This window comes from Amborella trichopoda, chromosome 12 (genome assembly GCF_054954075.1).
Source record: "Amborella trichopoda isolate Santa Cruz 75 chromosome 12, AtrichopodaSantaCruz75HAP2 v2.0, whole genome shotgun sequence".
Taxonomy (NCBI): Eukaryota; Viridiplantae; Streptophyta; class Magnoliopsida; order Amborellales; family Amborellaceae; genus Amborella; species Amborella trichopoda.
Window position 1 is genome coordinate 45,251,612 of NC_142347.1, and position 24,706 is coordinate 45,276,317.

At 36.4% G+C, this 24,706-nt stretch overlaps 2 protein-coding genes across 2 annotated transcripts; one reads left to right on the forward strand and one right to left on the reverse strand.

Annotated features, from left to right (window-relative positions):
* Nucleotides 1-216: 216 nt before the first annotated feature.
* On the reverse strand, nt 217-13,281 carry SCY1 (SECY homolog 1). The gene is made up of 8 exons (XM_011625506.3): nt 13,098-13,281; nt 7,748-7,896; nt 6,255-6,640; nt 5,022-5,321; nt 2,856-2,945; nt 1,487-1,610; nt 1,078-1,241; nt 217-790 (listed from the first exon to the last, which is right to left on the reverse strand). Exons 1-8 carry the CDS (start codon nt 13,238-13,240, stop codon nt 566-568), a joined length of 1,581 nt encoding a protein of 526 aa, XP_011623808.1. The 5' UTR covers nt 13,241-13,281; the 3' UTR covers nt 217-565.
* A 1,237-nt stretch (nt 13,282-14,518) lies between these two features.
* Nucleotides 14,519-24,043, forward strand: LOC18435422 (ATP synthase epsilon chain). The gene is made up of 2 exons (XM_011625507.3): nt 14,519-14,887; nt 23,823-24,043. Exons 1-2 carry the CDS (start codon nt 14,701-14,703, stop codon nt 23,846-23,848), a joined length of 213 nt encoding a protein of 70 aa, XP_011623809.1. The 5' UTR covers nt 14,519-14,700; the 3' UTR covers nt 23,849-24,043.
* Nucleotides 24,044-24,706: the final 663 nt, after the last annotated feature.

Here is a 24,706-nt window from a genome sequence, read left to right on the forward strand (position 1 = left end):
CTAGGGCACAAAATGTGGCCCAAGGGCCAGAGCTAGACCACGGCCCTTTTGAACCGGTCCAGGTTGGCTCTAGAGGGACTAAAGCCGGCCGAGGATCAGCCCATCACCAGCCCTGCTCTTGCAAAGTCTTTTCATCATAACATGCATAAATTTCAAGAGCCCTTTCAATGGTCACATAAATATAAAGTGAAATTTCCAAATGAGCACAAAGGCTAGTTGAAACATTGAGCAGCTCCATAAATCCTTTATACAGACAATCCATTTAACATTTAAAAAATTACAGAAAGTGGCATGATTGAATATACATATTTACAATAGTGACTCTGATAACGTTTACCCAAAACTTACAAAATACATAAAAACCAAAAACAAAACAAAAAAAAAAGAATTAAGAGAAAAAAAAAAACAGTGGCAAAATTGGAATTTGGTCTGAAATTCAGCATTAATGAACTATATTTCAGAAGCAAACTCTCCAACATATAACATTGCCTTAAAAATTTCAAGCCGGTCTAGGCCAATGTCTCACAAATTTGGACATATTCCTGAATAATTTTGAAAGAATATTCTAATACTTATCAAAATCATAGAACTCTATGTTCTTGTATTTTTGAGATATGATCTCGGCCTGAACCTTCCTAGCTGTATCAGTTGCACAGCCAACAAGAATGAGAACAGAGGTGCCAGCAAAGCCTCGAAATGCAGTCAAGTGTGTTGTTTGCTCAATCACTGCAGGGCCCGCTGCCATTACTGCTAAGAAGGCGGAACCGAGCACTGAAATCCTCCCTAAAACCTGCAAAAATAGCAAAACCACCAGCTAAGATCAACTCATTTGTTGGGCTCATCACTAAAAGATAAAAAATAAGCCTCTGCAGAGACCCCGGTAAGGCTGATCTCCAGTATCCTTCGTTGGATAGTGGACGGTGGATGCACCAGCTGCGAACCATATACCATACACAGACTGTATATTGTATATATTTCACCAGCCACATGCCACTTTCTTCTCATCCATTATGTATTTGTTACTAAGAGAAGTATTTTGTTACAAGGGAAAGATAGAAATCATGAGTTAGGACTTACAGTTTTTATGAATGCAGCAGTGCTTTTTCCTGGGCGCACAAGAGGAATAGAGGCACCTTGGCGTTTTAATTGCTCGCTTACATCGTCAGGATCCAATTGAAGGAAAGTATAGTAGTAATTGAAGAATGCTATTAGTAATATGTTAGTGGGAAGGTAAAGACCACCTGTTAAAGAGATGATCATCAGTCATAAACTCATCCTCACCAAAAAAAGAGGCATACACCAGCAATACTTTAAACAAGACATACGCGTTTGTATCACCAATCATCAACATTATACGAGCTAGGAACACTGAGTGTCATTATTTGATTCCAGAGAGAGACAACTTTGATAAGGAAAGTTGCAAATATATTAGAATCAAAAGATCGTTCGGTACACAATCAAATAATGAGAAAGATGAAGCCATTACCTCCTGGATTTAAAGCAAGTGCAGCATTCTTCAAAGCAGATAAGCCGGCGAAACGTGCTAAGGTACCAGGAAGTGCCAAAGATGAAGTGGAGAATATGATGGGCATTACTCCTGAACCATTTACCTGCTCAAATGAGATTTTCTACCCTCTTACAAACTCGAAGGCGTACAAAAAAGTCTATCACAAGAGAAACACAAAGAGGGAAAGCCAAAATTTCAAGTTGAAGTACAAAGGTTTAGCGAAACCAACAGAAGAAATTTTCTCTTCCCCCCTTAATATAAAAATTTTCACTCATCAAAAGAAACAATAAGAAAAAATTTCAACAATCTATGACTATCAATCTGTAATTTTTCGTTATTTTCCTACATTAAAATCAATTATATAAATAATAATAATAATTTGACTATTAATGCACAATTAGGATTTACTAAAAATTTATGGGCTTTTATAATATGAACACCCTATTTATATAATAATTTGACTATTAATGCACAATTAGGATTTACTAAAAATTTATGGGCTTTTGTAATATGAACACCCTTCACTGGTAGAGAGGTTAGCATTAGAAAAGGCATCAATGGTTATTTTCACAAAATTCCTTCACTTTTTTTTTTTTTCATGTTTACTTTTTGAGGGCATTTTTATTATTTATAGAATGAACTAGTGATATTTTTCCAAAAGAGCAAGAGCAATTGATATAGATTAAGTACTATGACACTAGTTCTGTAAAAAACCACTAATGCCCCCCATAAATGATGAAAATTCCCTTGATAAGTAAACAACATTGAAAAGAAAAGGGTAAATTTGGCACAGTAATAATTAACACCTCTTTATTATGTTAAATTCTACCATTAAGGGTGTTCACATTTGAGAAACCCTAAATTTATATGAAATTATGTGCAGTTGTGCGACACAAAAGGAAAAACCCAACACAAGAACAAGCCATAAAAGGGAAAGGCAATACCCATGTGATATGAACAACTCTGGATCTTAATCCAATGGTTTGAATTCATAAAAGAAGAAAGGACTAAAATCATGCAGGATTAACCATCAAGTATTAAATTAAATCAACATAAAGAATTGGTGAATAATAGAAAGTAATCTTCCATCAGACATTAGAAACTTTGCCCATTTTAAAATCAGAAAAGGATATATCAAATTTCCCAAAAATCAAATATACATATATGTGGCCCGAGACTGAAAATTCTGAATAGCAAAATATCATGGAGTTCATTAGCAGATTATTTTTACTTTTTTTGCTAATTATTATATTAGCAAAAATTGTCATGCCATGAGTTGAATTATCAACAGCCCACTTAGAAAAGATATGCTCAAATGAGTTCATTAAAAGCAGAAGTTATAAGATACCTTGAAAGGAAGATAGGCAGATTTTTGGATGCCCCCACTTCTGCTACTATATCTTGAAGCATAGTTCAATGGAATCTTTCTTTCAGCTTCCTATAACCAAGAACTCAAACTCTCAATAAGAAGTGACATCGATTTCTCATATTCAATAAAGATGTTAAACAGTATGGGCGTTTGCAACCAAAACATAAGACACCTGTATCCGCATTTTCAAAAAAACAATGTTCTGAAATTACAGAATATCTTCCCTGAGCTATTGCAAACAGAACAGATAAGTTGACAAGACTATCTTAGCCTCGTGCTGATTATTTGAAACAAAGATTTTCAAGATACAGGCAACTCAGTTGTCCCCTATGTTTCACATTTTTTTCAATAAAAAAATATGGGCAGCCAATTCTTTTAAATAAATAAATAACCTCCAGGCACCTGAGATTCCCAAAGGAAATGGGGCAACCTACGCACACACACACACATATAGAGGAGTGATTTCATGCCACTGTGCCATTGTAATATAAAGAAAGTATGAAACCACACATCTAGAAAACTATGTTTGTACTATTTGTATGATGCCAATTTTTGTACATACAACACATCCCAACAATTAAACCAAAAAAAATAAAATTCCCTTTACACCCTAGATTCAAAAGGAACCCCCCTAACAATGAATCCAAACAATCCATTTGGTGAACTTTGAGATCTAGGCCTTAACGAACTCAAAATCATATATATATATTTTTTTAACATTATTATCTAATGATAATAAAACCATCTACAAAATTTTAAAAGAAAAATAATCCCTCTATGGCCTAGATCTGAGCATCTCACCGAACAGACAGCCTATGTTAATTGGGTTCAACATTTACTTTTTATGATGTGTTTTCAATTTTGTTTTTTTTATAATTGTTAATAAGAATGAAAATAGTGTGTAAGAATTAAGGTCAAGCAAATGACCCAACATGATTTTTTAAGATTGTTACATTATATTTCTATAAATTGCATAAAATCACTCCCCATATATAACCCAGAATAGCCGTGAAGGGAAAAGTAGTTATCTGGCCCTACTGATTGCCCCTACGTATTCTGAACATAAGTCAGGTAAGTCTCATTCCATACTTTCAGACAAATTGTTTTTAAAGTTGGGACTGATAGGTGTTTTATATAGGGAAAATTACAAATAACCCCCAATAATACACTTCCTATGCAACTTACCCCCAACCCAACTTTTTCTCTCATTTTTTTTTTTCCCAAAATATACTTTCTTAGCAAATACCCCCCAAGTACAAAAAGGCACATTTTTTTGACGAAAATACCCCTTTTCGTACCAACAAAATTAATTTTGGCTTGACATTCACATGGGCATACGTATAGTACCAAAAGCCACCTAGGCTGCCGGACCGCCATGAACCCATTGCCGGACCCCATTCAACTAAAAAACATGCCGGATCGCGTTCATTCTCTGCCGGACCGCATTTTGTCCAGGAAAAATGTGCCGGACTGCTTGTTCAATTTGCCAGTCCGCACTTTTGTCCAGAAAAAAAAGTGTCAGACCGCATGTTTGTTCTACCGGATCGCAGTTTTGACTAGACTGATAAGTGCCGAACCACTTGTTTTGACTGTCGGACCGCAGTTTTGACCAGAACGAAAAGTGTCGGACAACTTGTTTTGACTGCAAGACCGTAGTTTTGACCGAACAAGGGAAAGAGGAGAGAGAGAGGCATGGGTAAAAGTGTTAGGGTAGTTCAGTCTTCTTTTGTTTTTTTTTTTTGGTTCGGGGGGTATTTGCTAGGAAAGTATGTTTTGGGGTAAAAAATGAGAGAAAAAGTTAGGTTGGGGGTAAGTAGGTTGGGGGTAAGTTGCGTAGGAAATGTATACTTGGGTTTTTTTTGTAATTTTCCCTTTTTATATATGGAGAAGTTCACTATAAGAGCATTTATTTCTAGTAAATGGAGGACACATTCACCCAAAGCCATTGGATGTGAAATTCGACGGTTAGAGGCATGCTATCGACAAGGGCTCAAAGTCCCAAAAAAAAGAAAAATTACCAACTCTGTGACACTTCCTAAGCTGTTAGATTTCACATCTTATGGATGGGGCTGATTGTGATCTCCTTATACCAAAGTAAGTGGTCTTATAATATACGATCCCTTTATGTGTTTATGGTTGAATTACCTGGACATACACAATACCGAGAACCAAAAGAAAGAATGATAGAATAATTGCAGCAAGACCAATATAGTTCCCATCCTGAAATGCCTGGGCAACTGTCCTTCCAAATGACGCTGGCAAATATGAAATGATGCTTGTGAAAATTAATAAAGATGTTCCATTCCCGAGCTTTAGGTCTGATATCCTCTCCCCTAAGTAAGTGGTAAATACAGAACCTAAGGTCAATAATGTCACTGTCGATAACACCCATTCTGTACTGAAGTCACTGACATATGGACGAAGGTACAATACTTGACCTATAGCCTGCCATGACAATAGGAGGAAAACATTATGTTATGCTTATGTATAAGACACAGCAAAGACATCTATGAAAGAACAAAAAATAAAAAAGCAATGTAAAGTAGGAAGGCAAATGAAACCTCAAATGCCTCTAATTGACACCAAAAGCACAAAGGGAAAATACAGCATGGACAGGTTATGAATGCTATACCATACACAGCTGGCCACCACCACCATCAGATACCCCAAAAAGTTTCATAGTCACATATATGAACACTTAAAATGCTGATTTCAGATGACAATCATGTGATACAGTTTATAATTGAGGAATCCTTGGGGTTGGCTATGGTATATCCCTATCATGGAGCCACTGGTTTGTGCTTAGGGATGGTGAAACAAGCAGGTGGCACTAAGGGGATAGAGGTGGCAATAACTTTACTGTGTACATTATATCAAGGCTTTTGCTAACCAGCTGCATGTATTTTAATTTTTTCATGTTATGATAAATTCCAATTTGCTAACCAGCTGCATGTATTTTAATTTTTTCATGTTATGATAAATTCCAAGGTCCTCACAGTGCACATAAGCCAAATTAAGGGCAAGAATCTAGAGTCAAATAACCAACTTACAAAACATTAAAAGGATGACAGTTATCCTATTAATGTCAAAAAAGACAATGGCATAGTCACGGCATAACAAGAATTCAATTAGCAATAATAACATACACATTATGATTTATGAACCGCTCATTAAGGTCAAAACATTACTGAAAAATTCAATTCCGAGTATACCTGTCATTATATCTTTTAAGAGTGTCAAAATCATAGTGTAAACAAGAAATGATTCGTAACAATATGATAAAAGAAATGATCACGTAAAAATTAAAAAGATAAACAGAGTTCATAGCAATATTATCTTCTATTTAATAAATCATGCCACAGGGCACAAATGTTTTACCTGAACAATTGCAAATCCAACAGAAGCATAGCGAGTGTATTGGAGAACTTTTTTTCGTCCTGCTTCACCCTCTTTTTTCTGTAGTTCTTGTAGCTTAGGATATATCTGTGTAAGAAGCTGAAACACAATTTGGGCATTGATGAAGGGAACAATACCAAGGGAGCATATCCCAAGCCGACCAATACCCCCACCAGAAAAAGAATCCAAAGTGCTAAGAAGACTGTTCTGATCCAATGTACCAGTGAAGGCCTCCCTGTTGACTCCACCCAGAGGTATATATGTTCCAACTCTTGAAAGGGCAAGCAGACCTAGGAGTTTCAGGAACTTCCCTGGAAGGGGGCCCTTAAAAAAATCACCAATATCAATGGAGCTGTCCTCAATTGCAGCTGCCAATGACGAGTAAGAGTCAACCAACAAGTTTACACACACACAAACACATAAAAAATATATATATAAAAACCCGTTCTCCAATTTTTGAATTCTGAAATTTGTTTGGAAAGTTGCAAACTAGTCATGGCAACTTCAGTGTCACAGCATACAACCATCAAATGGACCCCAAAAGACATCTGGTGCATTCTCTTTTACATCTTCCAATGAAGAGGTTGAAGAAATAACTAAAGGAAAAGTATTTGCTTTGATGGGGGACCAGCCTGAAGAGTATCGCACCTCCTTTTCCTTCTTATTTTGGATACTCTAAGGACCCCATAAATCTACAAATCCATCCTTGTGAGCCCCAAGATCAAGTTCCTGGAAGAAACCATTTGGAGGCTAAAAATGCGCCATCTTGAATTCCATCTCAACATGCGATACAGACCATCCATTTCAATGGACCCTAGATCAATCAGATTTGGGCTGTTTTCAGTTCTCCACATCATTTTTTCTAGGAGGATTTGAATGGGCTTAGAATTGGTTTTTGGCCCTGAATCCATCAAAAAGTTGGATTCTGATGGGGGGCACGTGGTGATTCCATGTGGCAGTGGCCATGGGCCCCATGGTGTTTGCAAGTGGTGGGTGCCATGCGCTAAAACTTCCCACAACTGAATGCACATGAAATGTACCAATTTGAATCAAAATGAAACTGTATATCATACATTTCTTTCTCCTTCATTCATTTACCAGTTATGTTGGCTCATGCTCAATTCACTCTGATTAAGGAAGGCATATTTAGATGCAGATTCATGGTATCTTATTAACTCCGCAGCCATTCAACATAGATATTATTTCAGAATGTCGAAGTAACTTTAAGCCCATTTCATAATTTGTTACCAAACATAACAGATTAATAGGCATACTTATTTGAAGGCCAAGATGAGCTACACTTCGCAGAAAGGCCAAAAACTATGAAAAAGTCTTTTAAACAGCATCAAGGCCTAGAAGGTTCATCCAGAATGTGAACTACCAGTACTCAAAATGGTAGAGAACTTGCAAAAATTTGACATCCAATAGATCATGCACAATAAGGTAAAGTAGTAATATGGGTACATTGTCCAAACCTGCAACACCACGAGATGGGGAAGACTTCTCTTGTCTAGTACTTGATGTGCTTTGCAATAAAAAGATCTTCCATGTGCTTGAGACAGAACAGGTTTCCTTGTAGAAACCCAAGGGATCAAAAACTGAGTTTCCTTTCTCTTGAAACGATCTGGAAAGAAATTCATTTAGCTACATCGCAAGTGCAAAAATATCAAAGACAAGCTGCTCAGAAATGCTTTTCAAAATAAATTTTGATACCAAATACTAAAAAAAGAGGCAATGTCAAATCTTTATTTCTTTTTACTTTTTTAATAAGTATGAATCAAGTTTCATATGATAGAACATAAGTAAATAAAATGCCAAAGAACATGGAAATACCTTGTTTTCAAGTTTAGGTTTCATGAGGTATTCAGATATCATACAAAGTGATAATCAACTATCAGTCATTGTTGTGAAAAAAAATAATAATAAGAAAAACCAAAATAAACTAATCAAAATGCCTTGCTACTACAAAACTTCCAGATAACATAATCTGGGTGTACCCCTTGTTTGGCCAATAAATCTACTTTGTTATTTCCCTCTTGAAGGTCTGTTGGAAAGATATCTCAAGCCCTCACTATAAGCAATAATCTCCCCAAAACAGGATATCTCAGGTCCTTACTATAAGCAATATCTCCCCAAAACAGGAAGCACCCAAGCTATATACCACTGTTAGTCACAAATGCATATCGGTCATGAGTAGGAGTCATCACAATTGTATTCTAGCAATCTCTAACAATGCCACCCCACCCAACCATGGGTTGCCCCAGGAGCTACAATTGAAGTTGAGCGTAAGCATGCCTCTTGGTGGTGGTGCCCACCAACCCCCTTTATCACAAGTGCAACACCATTAGACCATTGATTCCCAACCTCTCAGAGAGTCTCAAATAGTAGATTCCTCAAATTCATCCCTGCCAAGAGCAAAGATATTATAACAAAAAAATTAAGAAAAAGAAAAAAAAAAAACTTCTCTACTACATCTTTTGCATTCCGGTTTCTACCATTAAAGAATGTGGGTGTTGCTTTCCTTCCAGATGCTCCAAATAATTGTAAAAAAACCATGTTAGACAAACCTGCTAGGTCAAACTGGACCTGGCCAGGTTACCTGGAACCAGCCCCTGGGTGGGTCCAGTTAACGCGGTTTTGGTGGTCAAGTTCCCAAGTTTGAAAAAAGTTCACAAAAAAGTACTAGAAATCCTAAAAATAACAAATTTATATGTAATGTGGTTTTATATGGTTTCTATCATTTTGGCAAAGATTGGGAAGTACTTTCACCATGAATACTAATTTTTTCATTTTCCTTCTTTTTTGGATAATTTCTAAAATCCTTGGTCACCAATTCATTTTTCAAAATCTATGTTTTCACTACTTTTTTAACCTCATTTAGATGTGTTTTGTTTAATTTTGTGTTAAACATATTTTTTATATTTTTATTTTATTTTTTAAACATTTTTTGCCTAGCCCATACCTGCCCGACTCACGCTGGTTAACCCGGACCCGACCCATGGCGGGTACTACCCAGCCTGAGTAGGGCAATCCTACACTGGTAAAAAGTGTTTCTCCATAGAGTATGACCTCAAGGGAATGTTCAAATCTTTAAATGTAGTTTGTTGAGTTAAATCATGATTTCCCATACAAAGGTTTTATTGGTAAGTTTGGTACAATAAATAGTTGGTTGACCAAAGACTGCATTAGTGGATTAATGTCTAAAAAGACTCAGAGAAAAACCTAGATGCTTTGTAGCAAAAGTCCAATGTATAAGGAGATGTGTCATCATCTTCTCCTCCCAAGACATGTGATGTACATTGTCAAATTGAAGGTCCTGATGTTGTAGATAATCTGCCATAAGTATTTTTTTTACTCATTGTATTCAAGTCAAAATAATATTCTAAGAGGAAAGATGAAGTTCCAAATAAGCCACAGATGGGGTTTCACCTCACTAGCAGTCCATCAGGAACTCTGCCTATTTACACCCACGAGTATTCTAGGACGAAAACTTCATATCCCCATTGTCTCCAAGATATAGAAAAATTCTCCCAAGTCCCGATTCATTAAATGAACCTTATGATCTTCACAATTACCACGCCATAAAAATCCCTCTGTATTTGCTCAAACTTCTTTGCCACCCTCATTGGTATCTTAAAGAAAAAAAGGAGGATACTACATAATGTGGATTTGATTTATTTTACTTTGCAGGCAAATGATAGAAACTGGGCCCTCCATAGTTTGAATATTCTTTCATACTTTTTTATATGGGGCCTCATGATTCTTTATCTGCAGTAAAGCAAGTTAATGTGTAGCACCCATATAATCAAGGGTATCTCGGCTTACTGAGACTAAGATTGCCAATAAATCCTTTATTTTGTTTTTCTTTTCTTTTGAATGGTATTGTAATTCTATTCATATACATGCTTAACCTAATTTCCTCTAAAGTCCCATTTCTGTAAGCCATGGCATCCCTCCCATTATCCTTCAATCAAAGAGGCTGGCTACAAAAAGAACTCCACTTTCCTCCATTTGACCTCAAGGATGGCCTCACAAAGCATAAACTTAGAAAACAGGAAAGAAATCAACACAAATAAGCCACTAAATAGAGCAATTTCTATAACTGGAAACAGAAAAGACCACACAAATACACCAATCAAATTCTCCCAATCTCTCAGACTTTAATTATGGCAGCCCAACTGAACCAACAAAGCAAATAAACACAAGGATGATGATGATGTAAAAAAGTCACATTCCCTTTTGAACCAACTATGGACCAGGGCATCAAATATAAAAATGGATCGGCATTGCTCCACCAAGGAATTCAAGTCATACACGTCACAAGGTAAAGAATTCATCTAATCATTTGAAGTAAGATGATCCTAGCACTACACCCATGCAACACTGGAGTAAGACACAACAAACGTCATCATCATCATCATCAGAACCTTTTCCCAACTATTTGGGGTAGGCTAAACACAACAACCGTCATAAGGCTGCTAATTAACATGACTGGAAGTTCGCTCAAACATTGATGATGCAAGGGGTAATTCAGAAAATAACCTCCTTGAAGGAGAAACATTGGTCGGTAACGAAGATAACAGGCTGCTGTAATTTTGAATATTTTGGGGTGTCACGTAAGTAGTCTATTAAGCAAGGTCCTCCACCAAAGCCCAATTCTGTAGTAGAAATACAAGTTTCTCCAAAGACTGCTTTTAGTGAAAAGAAGAGGAAATTTATCATTAATGATTGCCTAAAAAGGGCATACAATAAAATTTGCAAACTGAGAGCAGATGGTCTAACCAGCCATTCCGTCTCCACTTGAAGTGAATCATTGGGTGATTGATGCAGCATTCAAATATCTGGGCCTTGGAGTTTCTATTCCTAGAGAAAGTGAAACTTATTATGACAGTCTAACAACAATAACAAGACAGAGTATCAGCAAGGTAACAACAATAGGAAACAAGGATAGTGGCAGATCAAGATTAGCAAAACAACAAAGAAAGAAGATTTTCCTTTTCGCATGTCTAAATGTCATTTTCATAGGAACCCAATGGTCATAACAAACATGAAATTTTGCATTATGACCAACATTAAAAAACTCAGCCCAGGCTCGGAACCCGACCCCTGCCCAAGAGACGTAACTTGGGTGAGTCCAAGCATACTCTCCTGAGTCCTTCATGAGCCTAATAAAGGCTCAAAAGTTGCCCAAAATTAGAGAACCTTGGAGTTTCTATTCCTAGAGAAAGGTAAACCTAATATGACAGTCTAACAACAATAACAAGACAGAGATTCAGTAAGGTAACAACAATAGGAAACAAGATAGGGGACGGTGGTAGATCAAGATTAGCAAAACAACAAAGAAAAAGGATTTTCCTTTTTGCATGTCTACATGTCATTTTCATAGCAATCCAATGGTCATAACAAACATGACATTTTTGAATTATGACCAACGTTAAAAAACTCGGCCTGGGATCGGGACTCAGCCCCTGCCCAAGAGAAGTAACTTGGGTGAGTCCGAGCATACACTCCTAAGTCCTTCATAAGTTGCCCAAAAATTAGCAAAAAAAGGTTAAAAAAATAAATAGAATTCAGTAAAAAGCAAAACGAAGTTATAAACATCATCAAAAGTCTATAAAAGATTGAAAAAAGTGTATAGAAGATGGATTACGAAAAAAAAATGATCTATAGCTCAAAACAATCCAGAAAAATCCAAAATAAAGGGAAAGTAGAAATTAAGAGCATATAATAAGAAATCCAAAATAGTCTTAGAAGAGCGAGGACCTTAAACTTTCCCTTAACTTGTCCCAAACCCGGGTAAAAAGGGTGGGTTCTGGTAAGTAGGCAGACAATGTAAACTTTGCCAAAACTTTTCATGAATCTGGAATATATGCTATCTGCTTATGCTAGGCCCTTCCCTGTAAGCAACATGTTGTACCAAAGGGTATGGCCCTTAATATAGCAAAATGGCGGATCAGGATTCGTGTAGCTAACCCCAAATAGTTGGAAAAAAGCTTTGATGATAATGAATAAGAAAATTAAAAAATCATTATAAAAACATAAAAATCATATACAAACTTATTTAAGCATCCTTGTCTTTTTGAAACTTTATTTATACATCATTGTCTCATCGACCGATGATTTACTAACAAAATTTTTTATTTTCCAAGTGTATTTAACGTACCCAATTTTGTCTTAAAAATTCACCTTGGCAGGGTGCCGAGGCCGAGTTACACGGTAAGTCCGAGTAATCTCGACTGAGTTTTGAAAGGCCAATAATGAGAAATGAAATTTCACTAGGTATAATATAAGAAGTCCCATGAACTGAACAGAATACAATTCAATTCAACACATTTCAATTCCGTAAACAGAGCATTTCAACTTGCAATAGACATACAAATTCATCAGAAAATCAAATTCCCTATAGTAGAAAAACCCCAAAAAACCAATAAGCATCACCCTACCTTTAAAATGAAAACAATAACTTATCAACCCAAATCAAATAAATAAAACATGAAAAAAGGTAGTGATACATAAACTAATTAATCTTGAAAAATAGTAAAAAACAACAGTAAATGAAAATCCAAAACACTGTAAAAATCAACAGCGTCTCACATAATATAGTTTCCAACGCAACATAACTCCGTAATTTGCCCATCAGAGAGAGAGACGACAAATTCAATTATCATAGCACCTAGCAAATTAAAGCTCACAAGACCAATGAGTCTATACCAAGGATTTCTGGGTAAGAAAAACCAACAAAAAGCTTATCATATATGAAAGACCAAAGAGACTAAAACAATGGAATCTAGAGAGTGAAAATCCTAAAAATAAGAGAGAGAGTACCTTTTAAATGGAATGCTGAACTTCCATGAGGGCTGGGGGTTCGGGACAGTGAGAGAAGCTCTGAAAATTCGAGTTTTGGGAGAGAATCTTCCTGTTGAAGAGGGCCTTAAAGCAACTCCACCCTCTACTAGTGTCAACAACATTATCCTCACCCTCTCGCTCTTATTTCTCACGCTCTCTCTCTTGTTTCTCTCTCTACTTCCAAGTTTTAGCCACGAAAGGGGTGGAGGGGACGCGCGATGGCAATCATCTTTCGTGGGAAAAAGTTTATAGAAGTGCGACCTCTAAACAATCCAATTGGGCGCACCTCAAAAATTTCACAATTGATGGCCAAATATTCTCAAATTGAACTTTTCAACCTTAAAATATATGGACATGAAAAGAAAATAGATGTCAAAATTTTAAAATATTGTATTTTTTATCATTGATTTTCAAAATTTTGAAGTTTTTCATAAATCTGTTCAATCTACACCATTTTTTAAGCTTTAAATGTTATAATTTGACATAGAAATATCTTTTAAGGTTATTACATAGATTTTTTGAAACCACATTTCTCGATACTATTTGAAAGGTACACTTTACTTTTATTCTTTAGAGTCTTAGCGTTATACAAACCTCACTCTATTTCACGATATTCTCTTGTTTTAGGCTTATATTACATTGTTTGTGTGAATTCCTTTATTTTATTTTTTCAAAATGTTTAGACCTCACACATAATATGACTTTAGATTTAGAAAATTAAAGATTCAACTTTTTGGGGATTCAAAACCAAGTCTAACATTTCATTTATTTATAAAATCACACCTAAAATATCGATTATTCTACCTCATGATTATATCTATTTTGATAGTCTTTTGTAACATTGTCACTTTCTCAGCTATTTGAAATTTGATCAGAAGTATAGTAGATTGCTTTAAAAAAAAAAAGAGTAGAGGTTTGAGATGAGCCACTCCTCCATTTAAACCTAAACTATCACATATCTTGAATTTTCTAGAAAAATCTCACTTCATTTGGCCAAAACCAATCATATCTTCGGTTTAAGCCTGGATTGGGATTTGGATTATATTGATCTAGATCGCCAATTCAGCTAGGCTCCATAGTTAAAAATCAGGAAAAAAGCAACCAAATAATAGTATTGGGTTATTCGGGAAGAGAGACCTGGATCACCCACCAACTAAATCTGATTCGGATCCTCAATCTTTATACCCATCAGAGTATTTGGTAATAAAATGAGGAAAGTATACTACAATTCTAAGACCAAGGAAAACCTTTTCTCAATAGTCTAATCACCATTCAATTTATAAACAAAGGGTAATAGGCCCATTGACGACATATTTTTTTTATAGTCATATTGGTCAATACCTTCCCATGACTACCAATTCACCCGATAAATACACATAAAGTTCGTCTACCCAACGAATGCTCCATATAAATCACATAACGAGTTCAATCCCGCGATCGCAGCCGTCCATAGTCCCACATACAAACAACCTATCGAGGAACAAACTCCATCTCCGTTGCAGAGCTATTACTATTTCTACTTTGAGAGGAGATAAATTAAGGTTTGGTTCTCCATTTTCATAGCAGACAAACCCTAGAAACAATGGCATCTTCTGGTGGAGCTGTTCCTTTTTGGAGAGCGGCAGGTATGACATATGTTAGATATTCAAACATTTGTGCTTCGCTAGTTCGTCAGTGCCTCAAAGAGCCGTACAGAAGTGAATCCCTTTCTCGAGAGAAGGTCCATTTCTCTGTTTCAAAGTGGGTTGATGGCAAGCCCGAGAAGCCAGGTTATCATTCAACTCTACGCCTCCTGAGTTTTCATGTTGATCTGTACTTCTGGGTTTACTTGTGGGTTTTCATAACTTGGATAGGGTTTTTTTTGGGTTTACTTATGGTTTTATGACTTGGATGGGGTTTTGTTTGGTTAATTATTGTGCCTAGGGTTTTATTTTGGCAAAAATTTTAGGTTTTATTTCCTGAAATTTATTGATTATTAGCTGTAAAATTTACTAGATTGCTCTTTCTGAATTTCATCTTAGTAGCTCAGGATTCTGATTCTGATTTTGATTTTATTGGTATTGTTAATGAAGATTGGTGTATTTTTTTTATCTTTAATCAATTGCATATTGCTAAATATCTTTAATCAATTGCATAATGCTAAACCAATTACATATTGCTAAATAGCTCTAATCAATTGCATAATGCTAGTAAAAAGGCTTGATGACACGAGGAAATAAGCCATCGTAGGTTTTATCTTGCTTAGGTTGCAGAATTATATATAATTTGATATTTAAATGTAAATCTCATTTTATTAGCTTTCATGGTCATGATTTCATTCTTTTATGTATTTGTGCTAGTAATTGAGAGTCTCATTGTCGCCCTAGTATCCCTAGATTAAAATAAGAGATTCTCATTGTCACCCTAGTATCCCTAGATTAAAATTAGTTTTCTGCGGCATTTGTCACTGCCTACCATGTTAAAGTTGAGAGGGTGGATTAGGGAAAAAGCTTTGTTTTTTTTTCTTTTTTGGGATGGTTTCCGTTCAACAATAAAACAGTACAGTTATTGTGGAACTCTGTGCGTCATTAGACAGTATCTACAAATGCAAGCAATCTAGGATCTAATAATGTATATTATATATCAATTTCCAATGTGATATAATACCAATGAAACTGAAATGGAAGTTTTATAGGACGGCTGTAAGACCAGCTATGGTTTATGGGACGGAATATTGGGTAGTCAAGAAACAACATATCGATAGAGTGAGTGCAGCTGAGATGATGATGTTGAGATGGATGAGTGGCAAGACAACGAAGGATAGAATTCAGAATAAATACATCCGAGTGAAGTTATGGGTGGCTCCAATAGGTGATAAGATGAGGGAAAGTAGACTTATGTGGGCTGGCTATGTGCAGCGTCGACTTAGAACAACACCAGTTAGGAATGGTAATTTGGTTCAGGTGGAAAACTCTAAAAGGGCAAGTGCCAAAAGGACATGGACGGAAGTAGTGAGAAGAGATATTGTGCCTTATGGTCTAACTGAGAGTATGACCCTTGACAGAGCTGGATGGCGGAACAATATTTGTGTATAGTCGACCCCATATAGTTGGGATAAGGCTTGAATGATGATGTTGACTCACCAATGTGAAATAAACTGGAGCGGATTTATAAGGGCCAATTTAATGGCAAAACAATAGTAATATTGATGTAGGACCCCAAGCGGCTTAGTTCCTTCATGAGTGTGAGACAGAGTTGGTTGTTATAGAGAAAGGGTTTGGGTATGATTAGGAAGTCTAGTTAGGTTAGGATTCAGGAGTTCTAAGGGTTCTAGATTTCTCATAGATTAGCACAGTAGGGTGTGGGCCTTATGAAATTTTCCTAATTGGGGATGGAATTGGATAATGTGAGATTCGAATGAAGGAGTTGCCATGGTTTGGGTTAGGTAAGAGCAAGGTTTAGGTTAGGTTTCAAGGTTTTTGTAGGAGTTATGCTTGCCGGAATTTGGCGGATCTAGCAAGATAGGAAGATAATGAGGTCGATTATAGGGTTGAATGAGGGCAAATATAGGGTTTAAATAAATTTGAAGGGTAAGGATGATAGGCATAGGTTTTGAGCTTAGTTTACCAAGGGTTTGGCAAGGTTTGGCTATGGTCTATTGAAGGGTTGGAACAGTTGTGGAATTTGTTATGGGGGATCTTAAATGGGAATATGCAACAAACGAAGGGCTAGAACCTAGAAGATGCTCTAACTTCTTGTGGAGACTGCCAATCTTAAGCTAGAGTTGAAGGATCACTCTCTCTACAAAAAGAGTTGAGGAATCCCTCCTCTAAATGTCGCTTATCATTATAATTGGAAACTTAAAATTTTTCTAAAAAATTGTATTTTTTTGGCCAATGGCCCTTACATATAGTGCTTACCAAATCCTAATCTACACGTACATGAACTCTTAAACAGTCATGGATGTTCCCAATTAAGTAGAAGATAATTCTAAGGGTTGTAATCTGCACATGATAGAACTTTTGTTCCTAGAGATGCTATTTATAAATTCATTACAACTAGGAAATCATTAGAGATTAGATAACCTAACACACTATGGAAGCAAAATTCGTAACTAACATTACCAGCAGGCTTAGAACACAACTTGAGGCCCAAAAACATCTCTGATTATGATAAACGTAGAGATAGAGGTTGTAGATTTGAAGAGATCTTTGATTTGAGCTTTGGATCACCTCAAATGGGCATCCCAGTGGAAAGTTATGCCTTCAAAAAGAGGCTATCATCATATATAAGTTCCACTTGTTTAGGTGGCACAAAATTTTGGCCAAAAGAGATGAAGGAATTAAAAGTGGAACTCATTAGTTTGATTAATAGGAAATTAGTGGATAAGTGGTATTGGGGCTTTGCTATAGTTGGCACCTCTTCAAAAGTGCTTCCTTTGACTAGCTCACTTTGCCAATGATCTTGGGGTTTCAGTTGGGGCCTGTTATGAAAGAACAATGGATGCAAATTGAGAGGAGTCCTTAGTTCTAGGGCTGACAATTGGGTTAGGTCGACCTATATATATATATACATGTAACACAGGCGCACATACACACACTTTTTTATACTTTCCTTGGCCATCGATTTGGAAGGGTCCTGGTCAGGCTCGATCCCACCTATTTACACCCCCACTTAGTTCTTGATTCATGAAGGATAGAGAAATACACTTATATTCTCTACAATAATAAAGAAAGAAATTCCCTCAAATTCTTTACAAAACTAACATACCAAATTTTCTACTTCAACTTCTAAGAAACCAAACTACATCAGTCCTACCGATATGTGAGATGTGGAGCTAGAGGTGTCATGCGGCCTTTGGGTTCTTCAAAGGAATTATTTATCATGCCTTTGGGTCTAGATAATTTGGGGATAGGTGTCCAATTATTTGCACTTAGTTTATGCATCTGTAGATTTTATGGGGGGAGACCATTGGCTTGCTGCATTTGGAACATCCTTGTCTTCTCGGTGGCTGGTTATTCTGTGTAGGATCTTACATTGGACCATCTTTAGCATTGGGGAATGGATATTCTCAATCTTTGTGGTGTGTGTTTGGTATAGCCTTATTGTTTGCTGAGGTCTTTGGCTGCTGATTTTGTGCGCCTTTCCAGCGAAAATGTCATATGCTTTGGAGTCTATGCATAGTAGCAATTCAGTGATATACAGAGAGAGACGAGCTATGCGGTTTCTCCAATGCCTAGTTGACCTTTGACTTGGTAATTGCCTAATTGGAAAGACTGGAACTGCAAGTTATTTCATTAACTATTCAACCTTGGACATAGCAATTGGAACGAGAGGAAGAATGAGGTTTGTTTTAGTCCTTTGTGCTAGTAATCTATTAAGGGTCATGATTGTCTCATTGAACCTTTCCTATGAGGAATTCTGTGGAATTATAGGTCAAAACCTAGCCCAAGAGTGGAGGATTGTGACTGGCAGTTCAAATCATAGTAGCAGTAGCACTATCCATGCAGTTTGGTCTCCAACTGTAAGGTTGCTTGAAGCTCAACGTTGATGTTAGCTCTGTTGGCAATCCATAGTCTAGTTGAATAGGTCATTTGAGACACTTAAGGCACAATAAGAGTACCTATAGCAGTGTTTTAAAATGCGGGATGCGGCCTTGATGCAGTGGGGGCCGATGCGGCTCAATGCGACCCGGATGCAGGTGCATCGCGATGACGTGGTCAATAAATGTAAAAAAGTTCTAAAAAATCTAAAAAAATAAGTTAATGCATAGAAAAAAATATGAAGGTGATATATGTGATAGTAGGTATTTTAGTTTGATGATTAACTTCAAAACTATTAGCTGTCGCAGATTCTGTATCCAGTTATCCACTATCCCCTGATAGAAACTAGAAACTTGAAACCAACTTCATAAAGCGTTCAACAATCAACAACCATCAGCAAAAATTTGCACCATAAGCACAACTATAGTTAAGCACAACCATCAATAACCATAAGTACAACCATAAGCACAAAATAATGATATTGCAAAGTACAAATCAAAAGTCAAGCTCAAGAAGAGTTAATAGTTAATATATAATAACTTAATACAATCATCCATTTTGAGAGTCAATTTTGAAATTTGAACTTCATTTTTTCAAATATCAATCAAACAAGTCATCTTGAGGGTCGTCATGCGCATCATCAATATCATCCTCGACGGCCTCCATGTATTCTTCTTCATCGGACTCCTCTGAGTCAGCTTCCTCCTTGACCTCTGAAGCTAATGTGCGAGTGCGACTAGACTCAGCAGCTCCTCTACTCCTTTGTGCTCTAGTGTTAGGTCGATCTTCTTCATTAACCCCTGTTGCTAGCTCGACATCAAGCCATATAAGATCCTCACCCTCAAACACACTCTCTTGTCTTGGATCCACGGTCCACTCACTTATAGAATCACCATCAGCTTCATATAATTGAATAGGGTTGAGCTTCGTACGATTTTCATACCTCTCCCTAAGCCGCTCGTTATACCTCACATAAACCAAATCATTCAACGTTTTTTGCTCCAACGTATTTCTTTTTTTTGTATGGAGCTGTGGTAGAAATTTGAAATCAGATAAATTAGATTTTAGATTAGAAAATTGAAATTCAAAAAATAAGGATTAAGGAATAAGGAGTAAAGGACTTACATGCTCAAATGCACTATAATTGTGCTTACAACCAGATGAGCTGCATGTGAGATTCAACACTCGAATAGCGAGATGCTGTAGATTTGGTATCTTGCTTCCATATAATGCCCACCATGTAGTTGTATAATATTTTATAATTTAGAATATAGTTAAAAATTAAGGGTATAAAATAAACAATGAAACTATACATAAAGTAAGGACAAGTAAGATTATTTTTGGGCCTTTGGCCTTTACCTGGATCTGTAGTGTCCCTATTTCGAGCGGCAATATCTCTCCCAAAGTTTCCCAAGGCCAACTGAACTTAATCAACTCATGGCTCTGAATCTCATCGTGGATATCTTTGTCTGGCACCAACCTCTCCAGCACATCTCAGAAACCACCATTTATTATACGATCTGACTCAATGGATGGGTGCTTTTAGTGAAGAGATGGGTTTAGAAAATAACTGGTTGAATGGAGGTGCCTATGAAGCTGGATATCCCATCTCCTATCAATAATTTCAAGTATAGCCTTACGCATATTTTCATCATCCTTGAAAACATCTTTTATTTCAGTTTTTGCCCTAGTCATTGCCTCATGTATATAGCCCACGGTGGGCTTCGCATCACCATAAACCAATCGAAGCACTCTCACTAAAAGGCGAGCCACCTCTAATGCAATAATTATTGGACTCCAAAAAGATGTATTCAGAATAATTTTCTCATCCTTTCTCCCATCCTTATGCTTTGATCATTTGCTTTGACTCTATTGCTCTGAAGCAAACATGGTCCTCAAGGCACTTTTTTGCTTGGCTAGGCTTCGAAGAGTGAGAAATGACGTGGCAAATCTAGTGATACCAGGTCTCACTAATTCTCTCTTCTTTGTAAAAGACCTCATCATGCTTAGGACTATAGTGTGATTGTAAATAAATCCAACAACAAACATTGCTTTTGAAATGACCCTACTAAATAAAGATGTACCCATTTCCTTAAGCATAAGATTAACACAATGAGCTGCACAAGGTGTCCAAAACATATGCTTCCTTTTCAAAGTCAAAAAATGCCCAGCTGCAGCATAGTTGGCACCATTGTCAGTGATAATTTGTACCACATTTTGCTCCCCAACAAAATCGACAATCTCATCCATCAAGCCAGATAAGTATGTACCATCATGTGACTTGGCTGATGCATCAATAGACTTAACAAACAAATTACCTGTTTGATTTCCCATCGGATTAACCATCACACATAATAGTGGCGCCATATTTCTCCCACCCTTCTCTCTGAGAAATCAAAATTTTATTCACATCAAATACAGCATCCTTCAACAAGGGCTCCTTAACCTCATGTAGTGAAGGAGGAATAAGTCCTGGGCCATATTGCCCAATTGCCTGGACCATACATGCAAAACTATCCAGAGTTATAGTATTAAAAGGAATGTCGGCCATGTAAATCCACTTTGCAATCCACTTACATACTGACTTCCTTTGCTCTTTCTTATATTTATTGTCAATTGTGGTTTGTTTTATTTTTTTCTTTCTCTCCTGAACCACAATTTCGAGGCTAGGGGTGAAAAAAGAATCCATTGGCTCCTTAGAGAGAGGTGTTCTTCTCTCAGCGCTACCACCAATATTTATAACCCTTTCTCTTGAGGTTGGAGTATGAGTACCCCTTTGCCTCATAGCAACTTTAGACATATCATCATCATTATCATCATCAACGTCATCAAATAATTGCTTATCATCAAGTAATTCCTTTCTTTTATTTTCTTTTTTCTCTTTATCTTTTTTCAATCTATCCAAATATTCTCTAATTTCCTTTTTTATATCATCTGTAGCTTGAGGGCATGCTCTTACATTCCCAGAAATTCCGGCTAAATGCTCTTTTTGTCGAAAAATACCACCCATATAAGTATTTCCACAGAGCAAGCATAGTACACAATTTCTATCTTTCGGATTTTTTAGTTTAGCATATTTTCAAGCCGGATCCTTGTTACTAGAAGATTGGGAAGAAGACATTGCCCCAAAAATAAGTATAACAGTATTATTGTACAAGAAGGAATAAAAAATTACCGACTCTATGAAGTAGTGCTCGATTTCTTTACGGCTTTTGAAATCTCCAATTTCTTATCACAAATTCACCTTAACATCCTCAAATCAACAATCAAAGGCATCAAATGAACATCCAAGTATAAAACAACCGCCAAATTGAAGATTTGGATGAAAAACAAAATTTCGGCAAATTTTTTTTTTCCTTCAATTTGATGCAAAAAAAGCCACAAAAGTGGCTGGAAATCTTCGTTTAGGGGGTATAGTAACCCCCCAAACAGTTTCCTAAACTTTGGAACTACAAAAAGACCATTTTGCCCCTCCCAGAGGGGCAAAATCAAATTTTTTTTCGCTGAAACAGATGTGGCACGATGTGGTCTGATGCGATGCGATGCGGGATGCAGCCATGATGCGGACGCATTTGTCAAAAGCGCATATGCTCCAATACGCAATCCGGATGCGAGCGCATCCTGAATGATGCGGCCGCATTTTAAAACACTGACCTATAGTAGGCCCACTTGGGGAGGGGAAGGCATGGTTATCAATGCCATGGCCCTCTTGACGGTCCAAGGTTTTCATGTGGTCCTTTGTGGGGCATTTTGGTAATAGAGGTCTATTACCTGAATGTCATTAGATGGGACAAGGAAGCATTGCTGTTCTTTTTTCGTTTGTTGGATATTATGGAGGAGATTCAGAACATCAGTAGTGCTGTGGCTATTACTGCTTACCATGTCACTGGGGTCTAATATTGATACGGATTCCTTCTTCAAATTGGGTTTTGATAGAGTCTTTCTTCCTGTTGGGGTCATTCTCTCTAGTTTTGCTATTTTTGATCCTATTGAAGTATGGTTATACCTATGTTTGTTCACTTCACTAGGTGAAATCATTTTTTTTGTTTACCAAAAAAATCAGTTTTGTTGGAATATGATTGTAAACCACTTGGTGCAACTTATGTATGCATTTCTCAGATACATGAATTATCAATGATTCTTCCTAAATGGGATAAATGATCCTACATTGTGCTAGGGCATATTTCTCCACACTATCCAAATTATCTGCTCGTGTGGATAACGACATAATATTTCACCCAATTTATTATGATGCTTGAAAAGTTCACCTTTTAGGGATCAATTATGATGGTTCTGGTATGAAATGAATTTGTAGAAAATTTTAAGATGTTAACATTCTTCTGCTTTTTGAATAAACTAACAAGGGACCTGATCATTCCCTAATATAAAGGGTGTAAATAAAATGAAGGGCGTAAAAAAAGTTCGAAAAAATCATTTCAAAGTTTAGAATTTATTAAATTTTTTTTAAATTATGATCTTTATAACGTAGATTATAGATCCCTAAATTTTTGGATTTAAAATCCATGTGTTGAATAGATCTGTCGGCAGGACGCACAACAACATATGAGTCCGCTGACTTGTAAAAAGCTAAAAATGTAATCTTGAGAAGACTTGATTGAGCTTTTCATTTATTCTTCTGGTTTGGGACTTGACTTGAGGGGCTATATCATTTTGATTCAGGGGCTTAATTGTGGGGAGATAATTGTGGGGAGTGGACAAATCGCTTAGAGACATGACTTGGAATACCTAGAATAAGTTTAACCATTTTAAATGTTAAATACTGAACATTAGGAAAAGTGTCTATTTGCCTAATTCTTTATGAAACAGAAAAGTTACCTATTTGTTTGAAAGAAGTCTGTTTTGATGGTAGAGAAAATCTGAACCATTCGTAGTGAAGTGGTCAAATGAACCTGTTGGTAGAGAAAATCTTAACCATTCGTAGTGAGGTGGTCAAATGAACCTGTTAGGTAAATTTGCCCTGGGTGGAAGTACATCTTCCTAAGGCTGATAGAAATTGGAATATATGCAGTAATTTGAAATGCATAGGGAGATCTATAATTAACCATGGTAAGACTGAATACATTTCTTTATTGTGTTGTATTGATGCGGATTGCTTTTAGTTTTTGATGAATTTGGAAAAAATCAGTTGTATGACTTGTTTAATTTGGTTTTGTATTTGTAGTTGTTCGCGAGGACTCTGCTGAATGAAATTATTGATGTGGAAAGCAATCAATAAGGTGATGCATTTGTTGTCGATGATTGCTTCACTGTTTGACTGCATGGGTTTGCTTGCATTTGTAAGGGATTTATTTAGATGTTTTTATTTTCAATTAAAATTTAGTAATTTTGGATGATGCATAAGGAGCACTATTTTGAATAAAGTTAGACACTCTTTATTTGTCAGAACTGATGACAACCGCGATGAGAACTTTGTTTCTTATTTTCATGTGAGTGCTTGTGTTTGTCTGTGTATTCTAGTGAGAGAGAGAAAAGCTCAATGAACATGAGCGAGAACTAGAATGTTCATATTTTTCTTTTTCTTTTTCTTTTTGTTACCTGTTAACTAGAATGTTCATGTCCTTTTGACTTTGGATTTTAATTTGTCTTGATCAGTGAAAACACGAACTTAGGGTTAGGAGTTAAGACCCTCAACGATTCTGAGTCCGTATTATCCAGTCGGACTTGGGTGATTCTCAACTTGAAAAGGGGACTAATTAGCCAGAAAAAAGAAAAAAAAAAATTCCTAACTTAGGTGAATCTCAACTTGAAAAGGACTAATTAACCCAAAAAAAAAAAAGAGTCCCGACTCAAGTGATTCTCAACTTGAAGAGGGAATAAAACAAGTGTCGAGTCCTCTTGAAAACAAGAGTGCATGTATTATACTACGTCACAGGAGATAACAAAGATCATGCGAATTCTCACCTTCGATTTCATTACAAGTGTCGAGTCCTCTTGAAAACGAGTTTCTTTCATTTTATTTATGGGAAATTTACAAAAATAATTATAATTTATTTTTGAAATATAAAATTAATATTTATATTTCATATTTTACACTCGTATTATTTT

Bases quoted from the DNA above. Each gene is read 5' to 3' on its own strand.
- SCY1 (XM_011625506.3), bottom strand. From the start codon at position 13,240: ATGTTGTTGACACTAGTAGAGGGTGGAGTTGCTTTAAGGCCCTCTTCA. The intron at 1,242-1,486 runs GTAATGGCTTCA...TCTCTTTAACAG, and splicing joins ACTTGCTTTAAATCCAGGAG to GTGGTCTTTACCTTCCCACT. The intron at 791-1,077 runs GTAAGTCCTAAC...CTATTTTTGCAG, and splicing joins CTGCTGCATTCATAAAAACT to GTTTTAGGGAGGATTTCAGT.
- LOC18435422 (XM_011625507.3), top strand. From the start codon at position 14,701: ATGGCATCTTCTGGTGGAGCTGTTCCTTTTTGGAGAGCGGCAGGTATG. The intron at 14,888-23,822 runs GTTATCATTCAA...TTGTATTTGTAG, and splicing joins TGGCAAGCCCGAGAAGCCAG to TTGTTCGCGAGGACTCTGCT.